Source organism: Drosophila erecta, unplaced genomic scaffold, assembly GCF_003286155.1.
Source record: "Drosophila erecta strain 14021-0224.00,06,07 unplaced genomic scaffold, DereRS2 tig00000092-arrow-pilon, whole genome shotgun sequence".
In the NCBI taxonomy this organism is placed as follows: domain Eukaryota; kingdom Metazoa; phylum Arthropoda; class Insecta; order Diptera; family Drosophilidae; genus Drosophila; species Drosophila erecta.
In genome coordinates, this window is record NW_020825207.1 from 1,236,675 (window position 1) to 1,257,064 (window position 20,390).

A 20,390-nucleotide genomic window follows, 5' to 3' on the forward strand; every position below is an offset into this window, starting at 1 on the left:
GTGCAGCAGCTCTCACGCAATTAGTGGGCCGCCCGGGTGACTCGATGCGCGGTTCTCGTCGAGATTTCCCCCTCCGGCTTTGGGGGCCCCTTCTGGTGCTCCTGCGACTGGTGTCGCTGTAATGATATGTGCGCGGATCGGATAAACCGACTGATCAGCGCTTCCAACTTAACGTCGCTTAATGGAGTTGTTGTTCTTGCTGGAAGTCCCATTTTAGGTGGCTTCGCAGATTGAATTAATGCGCTGATTTATGTAAATTACACTAATTCGTATTACTCAATTGGTTATTCAATATTCATGGTCTGGTCGGGCAAGAACGGCTTGTTTGCTCAAATGGTCTTCTGCACATTGCATTTTCGGCTTATACTAGGCTAAAACATGAGTCACACTGAGAAATGCCCAGCGAGTGTGCTAGTGCTTATCTTAGCGTATATTATAACCGTCGAAATAATAAATTTCCCATTCTGCGTAACGTTTTGGGATCCTATCTACACATCCACGTTGTATTTTAGTGTGGTTTTCGAGCTAACAATTTGAAGCAACATAAGTACATTTAAACTTGAAACATTCCAGGGTTTAGGATACTCCGTATTCCTTTAAAAGGTTGTCGAGCACAGCTGGATTCTTGTTCGGCCAGTTCCTGATGGCGTTGAAGATGGACGAAACCACTATGAAAAGGGGGAAATATATGAAATCAAAACAAAATACGTTTTGCCACCTACTTTTCTTCTCCTCTGCGGACATGAGCATGGCCAAAATGGTGAACTCGTCATTTTTGCTGATCTCCAGCAGGACAGCCGCCGTGGTTGGCTCCTTATTTGGTATATAGTAGTCGTGAATGGTGCGCAGCAGGTCCGCAAACGTGTCCGAATCGAAGCCTGCTCCCAGGATCTTACACAGACTCGGCACTTTAATGGACTTTAGGTATTGGTATTTCTGAGGTCCGCTCAGCTCCTTCCAGGTCACATGGAACTGTGCAGTGCCCGTGGGTGCAGGCGGTAAGGAACGCTAAATCATAATTATATGGTTTAATAATAGCCAGACTTTGTTCTTAAGCGAACCTACCTCTATTGGACTGGGTGACACTGCGTTGTTGCTTGATGTTTGTTCGATTTTTTCAGCTTGCATGGTAATGACTTTTGGCGCCTTGACTTCTGGGCTGTGTTGTTTTGTGGTCTTTGGCGGAGAAACTTCAGTCTGAACCTTGGACACCTCGACAGCCGCCTTTTTGGGGGAACTTGGCTTAGTCTCGTTGTCGGATTCGGGCACAATCTTGGTATTCTTCAGCGTCTCTTTGGGGGCTTTAACAACTGGAGCTACTTTGACCGCAGACTGCTTGGTAATTTTAGCTTCTTTGGAAGTCTCAGCAATGGCCTCAGCTTTGGCTGGACTTGGTCTGTCTGGCGTTGGCTGTGGGTTTGTTCTTTTCACCTCCTCAATTGCGCCGCAATTACTATTAAATATCTTGTCTATATCCTCATCCGAAATGCGTAGTTTGTTGTTATCATCGCTGGTACCACGAGGAGATACCACGTCTACAACGGGTACACGGCGCATTGCCTTCTTTGAGCGCTTATAAACAGGCTTTTCGATTGGCAAGATGTCAATCATACCAGGACGAGCGGGCGTAAAGTTTGGCCCACTTTTGGTGGCTGTAAGGATTCCAAAGAAAACGAGGATATAGTATAAGTCTAAAAACTAGCTTCGGATTAATGAATAGCTCAATATTGTACAACTGCAAGTAATAACTTAAAGTACATGATCGATTGTTGGTTTGTATTTACCAATCTTGCGCAGACGTTCGTTGATCCTGGCCAGGCTTTTTTTGGCCTCGATGTTCTTGGGCTCGATGGCCAGCACAGTGGTGCAATCCTTCAGGGCTTCCATGTTGTTGCCCAGCGACTCGTTGGCCTGCATTCGCCGGTAGTAAGCCTTCACGCACAGCTTGTCCAGCGCAATGGCGGCCTCGCAGTCCTCCACGCAAAGCTCAAAGCTGCAAGGATACAGAAGATGTAGTGAAGAAGTTTCCAGAACAATCTATGCTGTCCTACCGCTCCTGCTTTAGGTTGCACAGGGCCCTGTTTATGTGGTATATGGGGTCGTGCGGATAGACGGCAATGGCAGTGGAGTAAGCCACGATGGCCTTTTCGTACTCCGCCTGCTTGACATAGGTGTTTCCACGATCCTTTATATCGTTGGCCTTCTTGTGCTGCTGGGCCACAGGATCCACTGGTAAGTCCTGTTTCTCCGTGGGTGAACTGGCCGCCGAGGATGACTTCTCTGACTTGATATGACTGCGCACTGGCAGATCCTGCATTAAAAGTTCGAGGTTTACTTAGTAATCCCAGGCAATTTAAGGCTTACCTTATTGGCGGCAGAATGCGGCGCCTTTTGGAGTTCTTTCTCCTTGTTTTTGATGTCTTGCTCCCAGGAGTACAAGTCCTTCACGGAGCTCTCGTACTCCCGAGCGTTCTGGCGCACCTGGCGCTGCAGTTCGAAGGCCTTTTCCTGTGCACTCATGCTGGTTGCCCTGTCAAGTGGCTAAAGAAATATTAAATGAATTTTCGTTATTTCTGTTGCTAACGCTCCGGCAGTCTGGCAGCACTGTCTGTTTTCGATAGTTCAACTGAGTTGCTGTTTCATCGGACAGCGCTGCCAGCTCTCTTTTGTCGCGGCCACTTTCCAGGGCTGCCAGGGCTGCCAGAGTATTTGGGGTCAAAAGCCCTTGAATCAGCTGTTTTTGTTTTGATTGATTTTATTTTGAAAACTCTAGTTAAAAATTATGCTTTATCCGATAGAACACAAATATTACTAATATAGCACACAATGCTGAGGTTGTGCCTCCCTAGTCGAGCTGGACATGTGCGTAAGTAAGGACGTGACTTCTAGAAAAGTTGTTATGTAAAGTAAATATTTGCCAATTGCGCAGTTTCTCCCACGAAAAACCAAGAAAACCTGAAACGCACTATGAAGTTTTGAATATTCGCAATGACTGCAGCACCCGAGAGGTCCGTAATGCCTTTGTCCAGCTCTCCAAATTGGTAAGTACCTCCAGGATTCCAAGGGAGCCTCCTAAGCCCTGCATTTCCCGCAGTACCATCCAGATGCTAAGAGCAATGCTGCGTGTCCGGAGAGAACAGCCCGCTTTGTTCAGATCTCCGAGGCGTACAAGACCCTGATAAAGCCGCAGCGGAGAAGAGACTACGATGACAGCCTGCTGTGGCAGCCACCGCGCTCGGATCGCAGTCCGGTGGGCGAGACGGACAATCCCGGCCAGGCGTGGGATGTAAGACCCAACTACGATCCCAATCCAGGACCGTATTATGGCATCCGGGGTCTCAAGAGGGTCTCCAACTGGCAGGTAGCTGTGGTTCTGATGGCTCTTGGTGCCCTAGGGGCACTTTTTGGCTTCACCTCCGTCAGGTGAATGATTATGAACCAAGGAACTTAAGTAGTCACACTGAACATCCACCATCCCAACAGGTCGTCCTTTCACCTGAGCCGCCAGATCCAGGACGAAATCTCAGCAGAGGCTAATTCCCACCATGCCGCAGTCGTGGCCGATGCCCAGAAGTACGGCAATGAGGAGCAAGTGCGTCGCATGGTGGACCGTATGTCGCGGAGTCCCTTTAACCAGTCTTCAGCTAAGTGATCCCATTTCCACATTTCCTTTGGTCAAATTAAACGTGAAAGCAGATAGCTATTTTTGCTTATTTGGTTTTGGTTCAAGGCTAGGCAAACGCGACAGGTTTTTTTTTTAACTAAACAGTTTAGTTGGCCTTCATAGGCGATTTGCAAACTGTGCAAACAACCAGGGCGACTACTTAAGCACTCCGGCCGCATCCATCCAAGCATATTCAAATCAATCCTACTACCAACATGAAGTCAACTATTCATATGGGCACCCTGGGCATCGTGGTGCTAGTGCTCTGCTGCCTGGATTTTTCCAGTTCGCAAAACAGCACTTCCCCATCCGCATCCGCATCTGGAGCTGGATCTGGAGCTGGATCAGGAGCAGGATCTGGAGCTGGATCTGGATCTGGATCTGGATCTGGATCCGCTTCTAGCAGTCCCTCCTTCTCCTCGTCAGGCGCGCCTAGGAAAGTGCACCTAACCAACCTTAAGTACTCCATTGTGAGAAAGATCCGCGCGGGCAACATCCCCGCCAGCGGCAGCAGTATCACCAGGAGTTCTAGGACCAGTAGCAACAAGAAACTGAACGCCAAGAAGACCCAGGCCAAACGGGGCCAGGCCAAACGTGGCCAGGCCAAACGGGGCCAGGCCAAACGGAGCCCGGCCAAACGGAGCCCGGCCAAGCGATCCAACAAGAACAGGAAGTCGAACTCCCGCCGCGCCAGGGGTTAAGTGGTTTTCCAGTCGGTTATGAAGACAATGTTTTATTTTGAGCTCGTTCTAAACACAAAACACTTAAGAATACCGTCGCAACGGGCAAATTAAATTAGATAAATACGTAACTTGTACTGTTTGTTTACACTACTCTGAATCGAACTTGGATACACTACCGGGAACCCGCCACCGAACTACAAACTAAAGAATCACATAGTACAAAATCGGAACTCAGATGGTCTAGAGCTTCGTCTGCGCCGCCTTCGCGGGACCCACTTCCTTGGCCATCACCTGGATGCCCACATGCGGAGCAGCCGGCTTGAAGACCACCTCGCCCTGGGGCTTGTAGTCGGCGAACTGCATGCGGAACACCTCGTGGAAGCCCAGCTTCTCCATCACCCGGGCGGAGTAGTGGCTGGAGCAGAGCACGTGGTACACATTGATGCCGTTCTCCCTCATGTACTCGTACGCCCTCTCCGTCAAGCGGCCTGCGATGCCCAGGCCCCGGTAGTTGGTGTCCACCGACAGGATCTTGCCGTCCAGGATGAGCTCCTCGTCGGGATACACGTCGAAGATGTTGAACTGCTCCTCCACGTGGTCCATCAGCGAGAGGATCTTCTTGAATTTGGGATGTTCGCAGGAGTCAGCCGCCTTCTCGGGCACATCATCGGGGGACTACTCATAGATCACATAGGAGCACAATTAGCTAAGCAGGGCGTGAGTACTCGTCAATAGGATCACTTACCGGTCGCCTCATCAGTCCATTTAGGAACAGACCTATTATCTCGCCCTTCTTGTTGACCGCCTTGTATGAGCAATTGTCGGGCAGCGGCTTGAGGGAGTACTTCTCCAGCTCCTTGCACTCTCCGAGGTCAAGGAACGTGTTCAGTGGTTCATCCTGCACAGAAGAGGGAAGCGGATTAGAGGCCAGTTTTCAGCGCACTATGCCACCCATTCGGAGCCAAATGCTCATCAATCAGCGGATCTCTTGGCCGAACAAATTGCCGGCGCTATTACGCGACACGATCGTGGAATTGATCAGCAACTCAAGTGATTTATGCACGCATTGCCTCGGCCTGGGATTTTGCAGTAATTTATAGAGGCAGTTGGAGAATTGCGAACGGAACTCGATTTGCATATCGCCATTACCGCCGGGGGCGGCTGTGGCCAGCGGGCGTGGCATGCATACTAATCAGCGGAGCTTTTTAGATGGATACATATACAATGTATGTATAAATATAGGTCTTGAGTACCAATTGGTCTTTGCAGGGAGCCTTCTCATTGGCCGGCGCGATCTAGAACTGGAACCTGATCCAGTCAAGATCAACCGAGCATTGGACTCCAATTCGAATTCAGATCGCCAAGAGTCGTGATGCAAGACCAGCTGAAAGCTAGCCCTGACATGGATCATGTCAAGAGACCTCACGACAGCCGAATACTGTGCTCTACAAGATCCCACATGCCCCAAATCGGAATTCCCGGTGGCTGGGAGCGGGCCGTGGAATTCCCAGGCAGTGGCCAACGCAAAGCGCAATTAATTCAACTTTAGTGTGCGAGTTTCGATCTGAATTAAAGCCTAATTAAGACGATCGCGCGCTAATTGAAATTCGCTGGAAATTATTCAAATTCACCTTTGTGCGCTGCCTCTCGACTTAAATTATTTGGCCAGTATAATGGAACTTATAAATTCTGAGCTGCCCAATCGGAGAGCCAGGTGTTCGGCTTGATTGGCTTCCATGATATGCCAGCCAAGCGGATTACAATACAATGGAAGCGTACCTACCTTAAAGAAAAAGGTCTTGAGCATGGCTATCACCGCCTCCCCATCCTCGGGCCGGATCACTTCGATGGTATAGGGGCAGTCCTTATCGACGGGGCTTGCGGCTGGCTTTCCAGAGACGGTCAGGGCGTCCTCCATTTTCTGCGTCAGCCGGGCAATCGGATACAAGTCGTTCAGCTGCGAAACGGCAGACAAGCAAATCGTTCAGATACTTTGGATGGCGGATGGGGGATGGGGGAAAGTCGGGCGGTGCATAGAACACATTATAATTTATGGCTCTTAGATGAAAGGCAATAATTTGTTTTGTATATTTTGTAGCTCATGGATGACGATGCCGTGCATTTCCATTTCACTTCCATTTTCCACCGACCATGTGCCCCAAATGTTGTTTTCATGTTCGCCAGCGACAGGACCCATAAATCAAGAACCGAAACTAAGGTCGCAGTTCTTGAGGGTGCTCTAGAAGCATATAGCCCATGACCATCTGAGCAGGATCACATGCGCACCGTTCATTTCGGAACTATAAGCTGGTCGAAACCACCAGCAGATGTAGTTCATAATATCAATTATAAACTCACCGAACACATATCATTATGGGTCTATTATTAGACGAGAACAAGTGGCGTATTTATGGAGCGAACTTAAGGTTGCAAATTTGCTTATACAGCTGTCCGAGGAATATTTTGGGGCACACTTATATTAAAGCTGGCTGTAAACAGTTCTAAGTGATTTGTTTGAGTGGCGTTGCTTATGACAGTGTTCCTTATAGGGATTCAGTTCGGTTGCAGTTGCAGAACTTCTGCCACCTCATAAAATCACGTTTCATTCACTTGTGCCCCATAAACGTCGATCGCAATCGCCATTAAAACGATCCAGAAAACATTTGCGAAATTCGCACATGCCAAATTACTGGCTGGCTGCCTTGCCCCCCAGGAAAATGGCCTTTGAGTGGTTCACTCGTGTTGTTCTGCTCTATGGGTCTATTATGGGTTGCCCCACTGGTATTTATGGAACTCCGCGGTGGCCCCAAGGAGTGGGTGCTGTCCGCTGGGCTGGAGCCACACTTACCCCACATCTGGAGTCCAGCATCATGCTGGATATCAGCGACTGATCCGGCAGCTTCTGCACTTCCATGTTGCCTTTCTGGGTTTGTTTATTGCGAAACGCTTTCTTTTGTTCAACGTCGGCGGTCAGTTTTCAGGGGCAGCGGGCAAAAAAAACTAGGGGGGTGGGGGGTGGGTGTATGTTGGGAAAATTTATGGCGAATTTTTCCCCTTTTTTAATTTTTTGTTGGCGCGCACGTTTTGCGATGTTTTGTTTACTTCGCCGCCAGCGAAATAGTTGTTTGTATTTGCGCTGTTTGGCTTTTAATTTTACTTTGCTTTGATAAACAGTAGGGCACACAATCACAGCTAAATTTTGGAACTCGGACTGGGACTCGGAGCAAGATTGGTGGTCAATCAAAGGAGCAATCCCTGCTCCTGGCGCGTGCACTCGATGGGCCTGCGAGCAAACAATGAATGCCAGAAGTCGGGCCCGTTTGCACTTTATATAGCCATCGGGTCGTGGCGAGAGAGTGTATTTGGATTCGGATTCGGATTGGGAATCGGCATCTGAATGGAAATCGGAATCGGAATCGGATCGTTCTAAGCGCAGAGCCCCGCGCGCCGGCTGTTCATTCGCGACTGAGAGAGAGGCGCTGGATGAAGCCAGCGGTTGCCGGTCGATTCCATCGCAGCCTATTTGCTCGGATGTCAGCGGAAGAGAGGCGGATCGTGACAGGTTTGCGCTCCAAGTCGAGCGACCAGTTTGCAGCCGTTTCCTGGACTCTCCAAGATGGGCCTTTCCCTGGCGACACTTCCGACGCGGCGGCGGGCGTCGTGTTTGTGGTCAGCGGTCAGCGGTCAGCGGCTCGGATTACACAAAAGTAAGGCGAAACTGGTTACCAGTTGGTGCACCCAAGTGCTGGCTAGCAAGGCCAGTTTGCCAGGCGACCGGCTGCAGGAGCACGCGTTTCCATTCCTTTCAGGCTTCCCAGTTTCTCAGATCTTTGCACCTCGTCAAACAATATTTTATACCAATGCAAGGCGCATTAATAGTTATTCCAGGCAGTATTATGAGCTATCTTTTCATCGCCGACCACGGGGCGTATGAGTGATGCTTCAATAGCCCTTTAAGAATGCTGGGTAAACAAGTCGAGAGGCGCACCCCCGAAACCTTAGCCGCAATTAAGACCCACACAGCGTATGCGTACTATTCCGGCCGTGAATGATCTTTCCACGGCGCACTGGCCGATCATCCCGTGCTGTTTTTGTTTACTTTCCGCTCGCAGCTGTCGCGTACTTATTTTCTAGTGCTTTTTTTTCATTTTGGCCGTGCAAACGGGCAAAACGGAGCGCACGCCGTTGGCTCAATTAAAATGCGACAAAAGATAGAAGCACAACGCCATTGTGGAGGTGGAGGTGGAGGTGGCGGTGGAGGTCTCTCCCAGAAATCGGCGGCTTGTCGGATATTTACATTCTTCGCCGTCTGCTTTGTTTGGTTTGGCGCGCGCTCTCCCAATTGCCACCCATGAATATGTATCTCTATTTCTCCTATCTACGGCTATCTACGGAATTATTCCGGCCATCAGCTCCCGCGGCTCGCAGCCAATCTGCCAGATTTTGGATATATTTCGCCTATGGCTTCTCCAGTCGCTCATAAAAACAGACCGCAATTAGCGGACAAAAAATGCAAATTGCCAGCGAAACTGTTTATCATGCACAATCGTCGGAAACTTTTCATGGATAATTTTGTTTACAATATTTATTATTTCGGCCGGCGACTTGTCACGTTGTTATCTCTTTTTATTTTGGGAAACTCGTTTCTGCCACTCACATGTGGGGCACTAAACTCATCTGCGTCGCCCAGAGACGCGCCCCTTTTCATTGTCCGGCTGCCAAGACCTTCCTTCTTTCCGCCGGCTGACTCACTGCTGGGTGGTCGGATGCAGGTGCAATTGGGGGTATTTATAGCTGAAGCCACACACGCTTCCATCTTCGCTGGGCGAGTAAGGAAGCCAGAGACGCGCTTGATGGAGCAACCCACACTTCGATGGGTATTTGCGACTTAATGGGTGGCAGTTCAATCCCCTTGCATTCAGATCCAAAGCGTCGCTGACGTTCAGCGCAGTCATGCTCCTAATGATACGCCGTAAAGTAAAGTCTTAAACGTGGAATCGTAAACGACGATCTGCTATTGAGCTGCCAAAATTGTCGAGCGGCGGCTAAAACGGGTTTGCACATTCTGTGGGGTCTGCGCATTATGCACACCGATATCGCACTAATTGACAGATACAAATGTTTCGCGGCACCATAGCTTAGTTACACGCATAAGTTAAGTACTGGTAATTACTCATTCAGTCAATAAAGTGAATAGTCAATCGCATAAAGTGTTGATGGTGTAATTACACTGTGCTGCTAGCGCGCTTTCCGAGCGGAAATGACAGTGCTGCCTGGGGACACGCGAAGGAACCTAATAGAGTTACTCAGGTGTTGCACTGTGCGGCCCACGGTGCGAATGAGTGATATTGCGGCACGATTAACTTCAAAGTGCTGAGCTGCGATCCGTTTGCATACGGATAATTAAAATCACATTAGCGCCGTTTAGTGGGCAACGAGATGGCTGGCAATTTGTGAGTTCAATCAAGATGATTGCAATCCACCAGAACACAGAGCTCCCTTTCCACCACTGGACACTTTCGCCAACTGCGCTTGGCTTGGATTCAATCAGTTCACTCGCTGGTTGAACCCGCTCGGATCAAGGTCCCATGCAAATCCACACCAGGTGCAGTGCACGGATCATTTATCAATTTAACAATTATTTAAGGAACACGCCAAGCCGATTAAGATTAAGATAGCCGCGAGTGGGCGTCCTCCACTAATTTATATGCTAACTAGCCAGTGATCGGGCCAGGGGATCTATCTTTGTCTATCTGTCTGCAGGCACTCGATTTGTCGCAGTTAATGGATTAGTTATTTAATTAAATGTCAAGATACTTCACGGACTGCTATCAAAGTCATGCGTTTCAGATATGAAGGCTGTCATGAGCCGCAGTAAAGTGAATTAACTCAGCTTAAATAGCCTGTTAAATGCTACATTTGATTACATGAATACCATTAGTTTATGGATTGTTGGGGTAACATTAGTTTAAATGCTCAGCAAGACTCGAAGTAGAGTGCTCTTCATTTTCTAAAGTCACAATTATATCATGATCAATTCGCTGCTACAGATTAAAGGCATTCGCACGTGTAAGGGTACTTTGAATATGCAAATACACCAGAATTCACAGTATTGAATACTTTTCACCTGCGGGACGGAACTGAGACATACCCACAATTAGTGGCCGCTGTCATATAAATCACAACTTTTCATTTGCATGCGCCATAAATCATGCGAATGGTGCACTGTGGGATCGGTGGAGGCAGTTTGGGTGATTGGGCCACAGACTTGGCAGCTTTGTCACCAGCTTTTCCGACAGTTGCCACAAGCCGGAACCCATTTCCTACGTTTGGGCTTGGACACACCACCCATGGCCACTCCGACCGCGTGGAGCTGGGATCTGGCCAACTTCGGGCAGAACGTGACTGGAAACCGAGAGCCCCAGCCGCTATGCAGGTGCAGTGGGCGGTGGGCGGTGGGCAGAGGCACTGAAAGTTTGATTCAGCTTAATAGAGTTAAAAGCCGCCTAATCGGATTAGCCACCCTCCTCCTCCTCCTCCTCCAGCGTGGCCCCCACTCCCAGCCATTGCCAGCGCATGAGGCACTAGCTCCGCTTGTCTGGCTGCCCGGATTCGCGGAGGTGGGTGGAGCTGTTGGAGCCATACCCAAAAGGGGTATGCTCGACAGATCAATAATTAATAATAAAACTAGTCAAGATATATTAATGGGTAGTGCTTGGCTCTGGAGATAATCTTAGAAATGCAAATTTACCTAAATGGCCGATCAGCAAACACTGTAATTAAGTAGATAGGCATGGTACATGGCAACAAACAACGATTTATGTTTTTTATGGGAGAAATACTGTTGCACGAAGCTAATTACACAATATGAGCAGAAAATTTCCATAACCTTAGTCACCACAATCACCTTTTCGAGTGTGTCAAACTATAAAATAATAGGTGGATGGCTTGTCAGGCTCTTGTCGAGCTCAGCCTCATTCGCTGAGTACGAACTAGTCGATCAGTTGGTCCCCAGCTCTGTGATCCGCTGGCATTCTAAGCACATTAGAATTAATCTGCTGCTATCTGCGAGAAGTGCACGAGTGGCAAACACAATTGTTTGAGCTGGTGAAACGGAAACGATCCAAATGGATTATCGGGCTATTCACACCAGCCATATGAGCAATATGCTCTGACTGTTTGAGCACGACTCATTTGGATTTGAATTCATTTGAATTGCGCGCAAATTGCTCGTTTAATTCCACATGGGAAATGCCGCACAGGCGCTGCATTTGGACCCCCACCGCTCAGTTCCATCTGCAAATTACCCATTTAAGTTGTAAATTGCATTTTGCCCATTTCAGCAGCAAACTTCATTTAAATTCATCACGGGCCCGGGCAATTTCCTCGTTCCGAGCAGCCGTTCCCCGCATTTTTCGTCCTGCCGCCGCTGAAAGGGATGTCTGAAATCCCGACCAATTCAAACCGGGCTAGTTACTGAAATGCATTGAAATGCAAAATCCCAGCCAGGCGGCGGATAATGTCTGCCATCTGCTGGGGCACAAACCGGGCGAAAAGAGGATTCCCAGGATCTGCTGTTGTTGCAAGCAACAGTGAACAATGAGCTCCAGCCCCTTCCACCTGCCTGGCACATTCATTCGCATCCCTTCCTTTCTCCACCCAGGCAGCGGATGCAACGCCACCGACATTGCGCATACGCCATGTGCGCCGAGCCCGACAAACACTGGGAAACACTCTGTTCGCTTATCAATTTGCTGCTTTTTTCGGTTGATCACACCCTTGATGTGACACAACAGCGCACTCGACCTGATTAACTTCCTTATCAACAATGCATTTAGTGTGTACTACTGTAAATGTTTTAATTAGGCTTCAGTCAAAACAAACTTGCCCTTTGGCAGGAGTTTCGCCTACTCAGGAGCTTTCAGTAGTATAGCTAACGACCTCTTCTTTTTCCCAGTGCACAAAGAACGCACGGCAGCGCAAATTGCTGGCAGGAAGCCAAGCGAAATCCGTGCACCAGTGCACAGGCATCATCATCGCCACCGCCACCGCCGCCGCCATCGTGATTATACTGAATCCTGCAGGCCAGGCAGCCGCCTCCCCATCCTGGCCCCTTCCGCTCGAGTGCCCGGAGCAACAGAACCCACTGGAGCAGCAGGAGCAACAGAGGGAACAGAAGCAGCAGCAACAAGCTGACACTCTGACAATGTTGGCGCCATTTTGCTGTTTGTCTTTCCTCTTGTAATAAAACGACATCCTCGACTCAGGAGGGTAATGGGATTCGGCGTGGCGGTGGGAGGTCTGAAGGGCTGCAGGGTGTTTTAAACACTTGGGGGACTCCGGAGCACGGAGTCCGGAGTGGCGTGCTCCTTCACAACGTAATCATCGTGGAAGGGCTTTTGTGCGGCACGTAGTCAGGACGCTTTGTCAGTTTCCCGGGGCGGCGTCTGTGTAGTCAGCACTTTGCTCGACTTTTGTTGACAGATTGATTTTGATGTGTTTTCATTGTTATTGTTTGGCTGAGGGTCCTTTAAAGGGAATCCGGGGCCATGGGCTGTGCTGCTCGGCGCCGATTTGGGGAATCAACTTCGCTGCAAGAGGCAACAAACATTTTAGCCTAATTGGTTGGCTCTTGAAGCGCTTTGACTAATTGACAAAGGCTTTTCCGTGGGCTTACGGACTTGATGAACTCTCTGGAATATTCATGGAGTTTCATTTATTTAATTGAATGAGAAATGGCCGCCCGTAACTCAGCGAAATTAAGGCAAAATGGTACAACTTTTCTCCGTTTGCATCCAGCTAAGCCTTGGAAATCTTTTGTATCCAATCCAGTGTTTTCCGCATTTTACTCCCTGCTTGTTTCAGCTACAGTGCAGCCTCGCTAGCCTCGACCGTAAGAACCTTATTCGTGCTTGTCTGGATACTGCCCTTTCTTGTAGACTTACTTAAGTATTTAAGCCATCTCACTAGCGAGTAGTTGGAGCCATCAAGGCCAGCCTGTAATTAAATCCAATTAAGTCAGGCGTGCAAGGCGCCCAGTCAGCTTTATTGGAGCGCATTGAAAAGCCACAAACCCGTGCGGCAGGGGCATCAAATGGAATGAAATCCAATCAAATCGATACAAAATGCTGTACAAAAGTCGAGAGTTCGAGGGGGAGGGGGAGGGGGAGGTGCCTGCGAGAGTCCTGCTGCCAGATGCCGGGACTTTCAGCTTTTCCTCCTTTCGCTGCCTGCGGCGTTGCTCATACGCCACGTTGCCCCCAAATCAATTGAAATAAATAGGATACACATGGCTCGCAGTCCTCTGTGTGTGAGTGCGTGATTTAGGGCAAGTTGTGCGGGGCAAGGAGTTGTTTCTCACATATTTGCTTTTCCCGCCGCCCAAGGACCGAGATTTTCATTGCCCGTGTGCAGTTTGCTGGTATTTCATTTATTTGTCTGCTCGTTATTGGCAGCTCGGTCGTGCGTGTGGGCCACGATTAAATTTGGTCAATTGTCACGCCCTGCGATGGGCGATGGGCGATGGACTGCCCTTTGGGCTCGAAGACTTAAAGCCGCCCCACGGGTTTGCCTTGACAACGGGTTGAGCCACAAACAAGTTCCCGGATCGATGTGGAGCACTGCTCAGCGCGAAATAATGAAAAGTTTTGTTCGATTGGCGGGGAGGATGGTCGATTTCTCACTGCTGATAAGGAATGCTATCTTATCTGGCAGAGCCAGCACTTGAAACGAAACTTATGATGGGTTGATTAGGTTGACAGTGTCTCTGAAATACTGCAATTTATATTGGTACTTGTACTGACTCATATCTATCGCTAATCCCTCCACTTTTTCATTTACAAACATGTAAAGTGCCCACGTCAACATCTGTGTTTTCATACAGCTCCCCAATTTAAACTATTTTATTTGGTCGCCTGCCAAAAAGTCGCGTCTTGGGCGCCTAAGTTTTCGCTGTTTGCATTTAATTAGGACGTGTGTGCCGTTTGGGAAACACTGCGGTCCGATGTCCGACATATATATGTATGTAGATGTAGATATAGTTTATAGTGAGTGTTTCGTGTTTTATTCTCGGCGAACTTGAAATGGAAAACATTTGGCGGCGGCGTAAGTGTCACCGCTGGTTTCTAAAATAAAAATGTATTTTCGTCGGCAACTTACGCGTGAAATTGGCTAATAAGTGGACCTAATACGCAGCCTCCTTAGATTTGGATACTTCGAAGCGTTTAATTTCGGAATTTAGCTTGGAGATTTTCGCCCGATTCGTTCCGATTCGACCGACCAAGTGAACCGTTAGCACGTTTTTCAAACAATGATGCCCAGCTTTTACAGGCTTGAGAAACTTATATGTATTCGAATATTTTGGCCGCGATATTTTCCAATGAAAGCGGAATTCTTGTCGCGATTTGGGACCAATGTTTTCGTGATATTTTTTAATGGCCAGCGAAAACACATTGAAATGCAATGAGCAAATGAGCGTTGCTTAAATAGTTCGCCGGTCGAACTCAGAAACTCAGTCGCTTCCAATCCCAATCTCTCTGCCCATTTGTTCTGCGTTCTGCTCATTCATTGAGTGGGTTTTCCTCCTCGGGCTACCACGTTCTCTCTGCAGACGACTCAGTGCCAGCAGAGGAAGTAATCAGTGGATTTAAGTGGGGATTTGAGGGAATCGCATACAAATACGTTACATAAATTAAAATATAAAAATTAAAATATGTTGCATAACTCTGGGCGCACTCTTTTCAAGCAATGTAAGTTCAGAAACTCGAAAATTATGCGTACTTTAAAGAAATAAGTAAAATATGCAAAATCATATGTTTATAAATATTTAAACTAGTTTATGGCCATTCTAACTTAAAGTTTTTTTTTAATATTTTTATATTTTTTCCTATTTCTGTGAACATTATTACTTTCGGTTTAAATGAGTGTTCTGATTTGAGTAAATCGCCACTAGCAAGAGAGATTTGGGAGCCGAGGCAGAGAAATATAGCGATTTGGGGAGAGCGAGCGAGTGAAAGTGGGGCCTCCGTGGTAAACAAACCAATCCAACCCCTCGGATTCAGTTTCCACTCGCAACTTGGATACTTGTAACACTCGGGGTGGTGGTCAACCCCACAATCCGTGGGACAGGCGACGCGGAACTCGAAATCCGGAGTGGAATCGCGGAGTGAAAGCGCGAGCGAGCTTTCCGCTACCGATAAGAGCGGTCATAAACGCGGCTGATAAGGTAGTTGAATGCTTCATTCAAGGCATATTTTCTTTGCTTTAGTCAAATCGGGGAGAACATAAGTGAGATTAAGAGGAGGAACAGAGCCCGTACTCCGATCCGTGTTTTATGAGCCGCGGAACTGTTCTGCTCGTTCTGGACGGTCGTCTGGGTATCAGAAAACGCTGGCTTGCACTTTCAGTCATTTTGTTTAGTTAATGGCCAGCCGCCAGTCCAATGAACTACGCTTTTCTTGTTTACTTCCATTTTCAGCTTACTCAGCATTTGAACTTGGTAACAGTTGTAACGGTCGTCGCTGTTAAGAACAACAGAGCACTGGAAATGGTGCGTAGACTTCAATTCCCGCAGTTTGAACACCGATTCACTTGATTTGGGCCTAATTTACAGAAATGCTATGCTAAAAATATAGAAAAATCATGAGAAAACCCCAAGAGTCTTTCATGACTTTCTTTAAAAATATCTCAAAATAGAACACTGTTAACTTTGACAGTGCTGCCAAGCTCGATATTGGCGGGCAGAAAAATACTGAATGCACTTAAGCATGTGCCTTTTTAAGAATGAATAAAATAAAATAAAATCAATGAAATAATCTTTCTTAAAGTTATGAAATGATTATCAGTCTTCTAATAATCATGTATCCACTGACGATCTCTGCAAAACCAGAAAATCAGATCAAAAACGGAAAATCATGATTTGTTCGGTACCAAGCGGTATATTTGCAACATAAAGGCATGGCTGACCGTTCGGCACTTGGTCACACTGGAAGTTACATATTTTTATTCATAAAAAAGTAGAACTTTTATAAATAAAAGAAAATTTGTAGCACATCGAGCTACAGGTTGACCGCCTGTAGAATATAGGTACAGAAGATGTATCCCTCGACTTTGCCGGTGGAGGCAGATCCGAGCACCATGAACGGAAGGTGAGCCCTAGACCGCCGGCAAGAACCCACAGATGTACCAACCATCTAAATTTACACACACATATCCACAGCAGCGTTGCGGAGCCTCCGGACTTCCAGGCGGTCACGGCGGCCGCGGCTGCAGCTGCCCGGGCCCTTAGCTTGGAGCAGGAAGAGTGGAGCGTGGGCGAGTGCGGATTCTTGGACCCGGAAGTGCAGCGCACCATGCGGAGCGGCAGTGCCGCCGAGGACATCACCCAGTACCCGATGCACGGCTGGGTGGACGTCACCAAGGAGTTCCACGACGCCTGTGCGGAGCTGCAGCCCGGGGAACTGGCCCAGGACATGCTGTTCGGTCTTTTTGAGGCTATGTCAGCCATAGAGATCATGGACCCCAAGATGGACGTGGGCATGGGCTTCGACAAGCAGGATCTTCCGCCACCCTCATTCGAGGCAGCCATTGCCGTGAGATTTCTCTTTCCGACCTCTAGTTGAACTATGTGTATCTTAATAGTGGACTGTTTCCAGACGGGCGCCATCAAACTGGACGATCTCACGCCCTCCGAACTGATTGGCATTTATGATGCTCTGTTTTCCTGCCTGGTGTCCTGGCTGGAGGGCAACTCCATGGACCAGGTGCTCTTCACCTGCCTCTACCTGCACGCTCCCTCGCAGATCAAGGATAAGGCGCTACGCGTCTTCTGCACTGCCGTTCGCAATCTTATCGTGGTCATTAAGAACATTATTGCCGTGGCTGCTGTCAACGAGGAGGAGGACTTCCAGCTGTACGGGAATTCAGCTCTTCTGGCTGCGGAAAAGGCGCAACCAGCAACTGTTTATAGCTCGCTAAAGGATGTGGAGGATGAGCTCATACGCAAGTGCAAAAAGCTGACTTCCACGGAGGACTGGATGGCTGTAGTTCACCGCCTGCGCTTCATGCGCCATCTTTTCCAGGTGATCTACCACGTGGAACAGATGGCCAGCAACGATACCGTCGATGACAAGGTTGACATCTACAAAATCCTGCTTGTTGCCTCCGAGATGCTGCCAGGAATAAGGAACACATTGGATCGGGGCACACAACCCGAGAAGGGGTGTAAGTGGTAACAGACAACTTCCCTTTGTAAGTGCTAAGTATTTCCTTCCTTAACCTCCAGCTGACGCTCCCAATCCGATGGGTTTCTCTCCACGCATCCACGACCGTAGCCAACCACCCGCGTTCCCGCGTAGCATCAAGATCAGGGATCGTCCGGCCAGCTATCAGTTTCTGGAGGAAATGATTTCGCGCTTCAAATACGCCTGCAAAGTCACCAAGCACAAGGATTACTATTCGGCGCTGGTGGGTGTCATGTCAACTTGTTGTTAACAGAATGTGTAATACACACTCGCTTTCCAGAACTTTTTCATCGAGTACAGCAAAAAGTCGGGCCAGTGCATCCTGTCCAGAAGCGTGCTGCAAAGCCTGTTCAGCGCCAACATGAGGATGGCGCATGGAAAGCTTCCCATGAAGCATTTCCTGCGCCACTCGGTTCAAATCTTTAACTCGCCACCCGTACTGAATGCCAAGCACCCAGTGGCAGCAGATCCCAAAGTCCAGCAGCACCTGGAGAACTTCTTCCGCTACTGCATCAACATGAACACCTTCACGCAGTTCATTCGAATATGCGGCTTCAATCGTGCCAGACAGCGGGATAAGCTGGCGCGTTTGATAGAGAACTTCGACACCATCCAAGTGGATGCAGCGCGACTGGACTCTGTGATGAATCAACTGGCCAATGAACGAGCCATGGAAGGAAACGAGCCCATGGCCACCGCTCTGAAGCACAGCACCCACTTCTCCACATGGGTGCTGTACAACTGTTTCCGTGCGATGTTGATCTTCCTGATGTCCGGCTTTGAGCTGGAACTGTATGCTGTGCATGAGTTCCTCTACATCTACTGGTACACGTACGAGTTCCTCATTGGCTTCCTGGTGTCCGCGCTGACACGAACGGAGAACATCCTCCTGGCTCAGGAGGAGTACGCCGAGCACCAAAGTAAGATTCAGTCGGGCGGCGGAGGAGCGGGTAAGAACCGCAAGGCGGCCAAGCCGAAAAAGAACAAAAAGACTCAAAGACCGTACCGCGCCGAGATCGTCTTCTACCACGCGCTACTCAGCCTCTGCGGCGGAATGTACAAGGCAATGGGCGCCTTGACCAAAGACGGACGCGTGCGCCTGCCGCTGTCCCAGTTCGACAACGAGGAGATCCGCTACAACCGACGCTTCCTGCCTTTCGCCACCCTCACCAGTCCGCCGCCCGTCTCGTACGCAGAGTTTAAAAACATCCGGGAGCACATGATGCGACCCAGCGTCGAAGATCTGTACACCTATGCGGCCAAGCACTTTGACCAGGCTCGCAATGTTCTTGAAAGCATTCAAAACCCAGATCAGGAGGTAGGTCAATGGAGATTCTGAATTGATTATCATGGATAAATATTTTTTTCGTTACCTCCAGATGTTGGACCTCTTGCAAATCGCGCGGACCAACTTTGTGGTGATGAATGTGCTGGCCCGCGGTCACCAGAAGGAAGTCAAGCGGCAGCCAGAGTTCGACTTCTCCAAACACAGCTACTTCCCCATCATTAAGCTAAAGTAAATATTCACGTGTTCCGTAATTGACAAGAATAAAATTTAAATGTACGCATTTTAATGTCAACTCTGTTCCTCCGCCACAATGTCCTGCTTGATAAGCAGCTCCTCCACGTAGCCATCGATGGGGCAGCTCTTGGCGCAAGTGTAGACGGCCAGGACGCCCCAGTCCAGGTTTTCGTCCTCTAAAAGAGTCAGTACTTGCGGCATGATTTGAAACTCGAACTGACGGTCTCCACCGCAAGCGGTGCAGTTGGGCAGCTTCTTTAGTTGCTCCTCCACCGTTTTGACTGTATTGGTGATCCAGAGCGGCTGGCCTCCACGTTTGTAGCGCACAATCTGATCAGGTTCGGCTGCTATTTGCTTTTTGAATTGACGGAAAGTCTTGTCATCGGCGGCCGCCGAGTTTCCAAAGTACTTGTCCATCTCCGCCTCGGAAACATTGGTTAGGTCACCCGTCTTTCCACTGGCCTCCAGCTCCTGAAACTCCGCTAAACGTGCCTCGTCGTCCTTGTCCCCGCCAGATTCCACGGGATTGCTGTCCATCACAATCTCAAACTCTGGGAAAACGATTTGTGTTAAGGGCTTCTCAGTGGTTTCTCCTGCTGCCCCGCAGTTCGGCTTGTGCTGCGGCCAGTGGGCCCTCTGATGCTCCGATGAGCAGTAGTGTATGGCTTTGCATTTGCTGCAGGCGTGGGGAGCATGGCAACCGCAGGCGGCGCACAGTTTCTTCGGGCAGGGAACGGCAGACTAAAAGGACTTACTGAAGTGAAAGTGTTTTGAAATTATGGCTGCTATACCTACCAGGGGTTCTCCCACGTCGCTCGGCTCCTCCTCCGAAAAGAACTTATTCGTCCGAGGCAACTGCGACCTCAGCACTGTGAAATTGCTGGAAATTAGCGTAAGATTAGGTTTCAAGTCAGTTAACAGAGCTGGAATGGATTACCCTGCACTTTGGGCCTCTTGGCAGTCGGGATTCCGGCACAGGAACACATAGATGGACCGGTGAAAGTTGAACTCGTCCTCGAAGGGAGCGTAGAGCTGGGCCAGGAAGGATTTGGGCGCCCGGCACTTGTTGCACTGCAGCTGCGACGTGGGCGGCAGGGCCTCCAGTTCCAGCCAGGCGGGCTGGCCGCCCAGCTTGCTGGGGAAGTAGCGATTGCTCAGCCAGGCTTCGTCGCCTTTTTCTGCAAATCCCAAGTCAATTTCCATTTCCAGAACAAATTGGAACTCGTGTTCAGAGTGACCGCTGGCGGAGCGCCAGAAATTACCTCATCACAATCCGAAAA

The 20,390-nt window shown here is 49.0% G+C and overlaps 6 protein-coding genes across 8 annotated transcripts; 3 read left to right on the top strand and 3 right to left on the bottom strand.

Moving 5' to 3' along the window:
- Positions 1-12: 12 nt before the first annotated feature.
- Positions 13-2,607, bottom strand: LOC6548238 (RNA polymerase II-associated protein 3). Its single transcript, XM_001976529.3, has 6 exons — positions 2,365-2,607; positions 2,052-2,311; positions 1,785-1,993; positions 1,066-1,652; positions 723-1,008; positions 13-668 (listed from the first exon to the last, which is right to left on the bottom strand). Exons 1-6 carry the CDS (start codon positions 2,518-2,520, stop codon positions 577-579), a joined length of 1,590 nt encoding a protein of 529 aa, XP_001976565.1. The 5' UTR covers positions 2,521-2,607; the 3' UTR covers positions 13-576.
- A 67-nt stretch (positions 2,608-2,674) lies between these two features.
- Positions 2,675-3,699, top strand: LOC6548237 (dnaJ-like protein 60). The gene is made up of 4 exons (XM_001976528.3): positions 2,675-2,870; positions 2,930-3,041; positions 3,095-3,423; positions 3,484-3,699. Exons 1-4 carry the CDS (start codon positions 2,827-2,829, stop codon positions 3,650-3,652), a joined length of 654 nt encoding a protein of 217 aa, XP_001976564.2. The 5' UTR covers positions 2,675-2,826; the 3' UTR covers positions 3,653-3,699.
- Positions 3,700-3,858: 159 nt separating this feature from the next.
- Positions 3,859-4,365, top strand: LOC26526611 (R-spondin-1). Its single transcript, XM_026980132.1, has 2 exons — positions 3,859-3,965; positions 4,056-4,365. Exons 1-2 carry the CDS (start codon positions 3,880-3,882, stop codon positions 4,363-4,365), a joined length of 396 nt encoding a protein of 131 aa, XP_026835933.1. The 5' UTR covers positions 3,859-3,879.
- A 14-nt stretch (positions 4,366-4,379) lies between these two features.
- LOC6547970 (dopamine N-acetyltransferase) lies at positions 4,380-14,853 on the bottom strand. Of its 2 annotated transcripts, none has more exons than XM_015157198.2 (4): positions 14,506-14,853; positions 6,131-6,304; positions 5,093-5,245; positions 4,380-5,022 (listed from the first exon to the last, which is right to left on the bottom strand). In XM_015157198.2, exons 2-4 carry the CDS (start codon positions 6,263-6,265, stop codon positions 4,588-4,590), a joined length of 723 nt encoding a protein of 240 aa, XP_015012684.1. In that variant the 5' UTR covers positions 6,266-6,304; positions 14,506-14,853; the 3' UTR covers positions 4,380-4,587. The 2 variants fall into 2 exon arrangements, with proteins under 2 accessions (XP_015012684.1, XP_001976563.1); XM_001976527.3 differs by lacking the exon at positions 14,506-14,853 and adding an exon at positions 7,196-7,847.
- Positions 14,854-16,286: 1,433 nt separating this feature from the next.
- LOC6547969 (N-alpha-acetyltransferase, 35 NatC auxiliary subunit homolog) lies at positions 16,287-19,155 on the top strand. 2 transcript variants are annotated; one of them, XM_001976526.3, is made up of 6 exons: positions 16,287-16,493; positions 16,565-16,937; positions 17,001-17,568; positions 17,630-17,811; positions 17,869-18,906; positions 18,968-19,155. In XM_001976526.3, exons 1-6 carry the CDS (start codon positions 16,441-16,443, stop codon positions 19,106-19,108), a joined length of 2,355 nt encoding a protein of 784 aa, XP_001976562.1. In that variant the 5' UTR covers positions 16,287-16,440; the 3' UTR covers positions 19,109-19,155. The 2 variants fall into 2 exon arrangements, with proteins under 2 accessions (XP_001976562.1, XP_015011526.1); XM_015156040.2 differs by having other exon boundaries at positions 16,568-16,937.
- Positions 19,143-20,374, bottom strand: LOC6547968 (programmed cell death protein 2). Its single transcript, XM_001976525.3, has 3 exons — positions 20,048-20,374; positions 19,906-19,990; positions 19,143-19,851 (listed from the first exon to the last, which is right to left on the bottom strand). Exons 1-3 carry the CDS (start codon positions 20,311-20,313, stop codon positions 19,165-19,167), a joined length of 1,038 nt encoding a protein of 345 aa, XP_001976561.1. The 5' UTR covers positions 20,314-20,374; the 3' UTR covers positions 19,143-19,164.
- Positions 20,375-20,390: the final 16 nt, after the last annotated feature.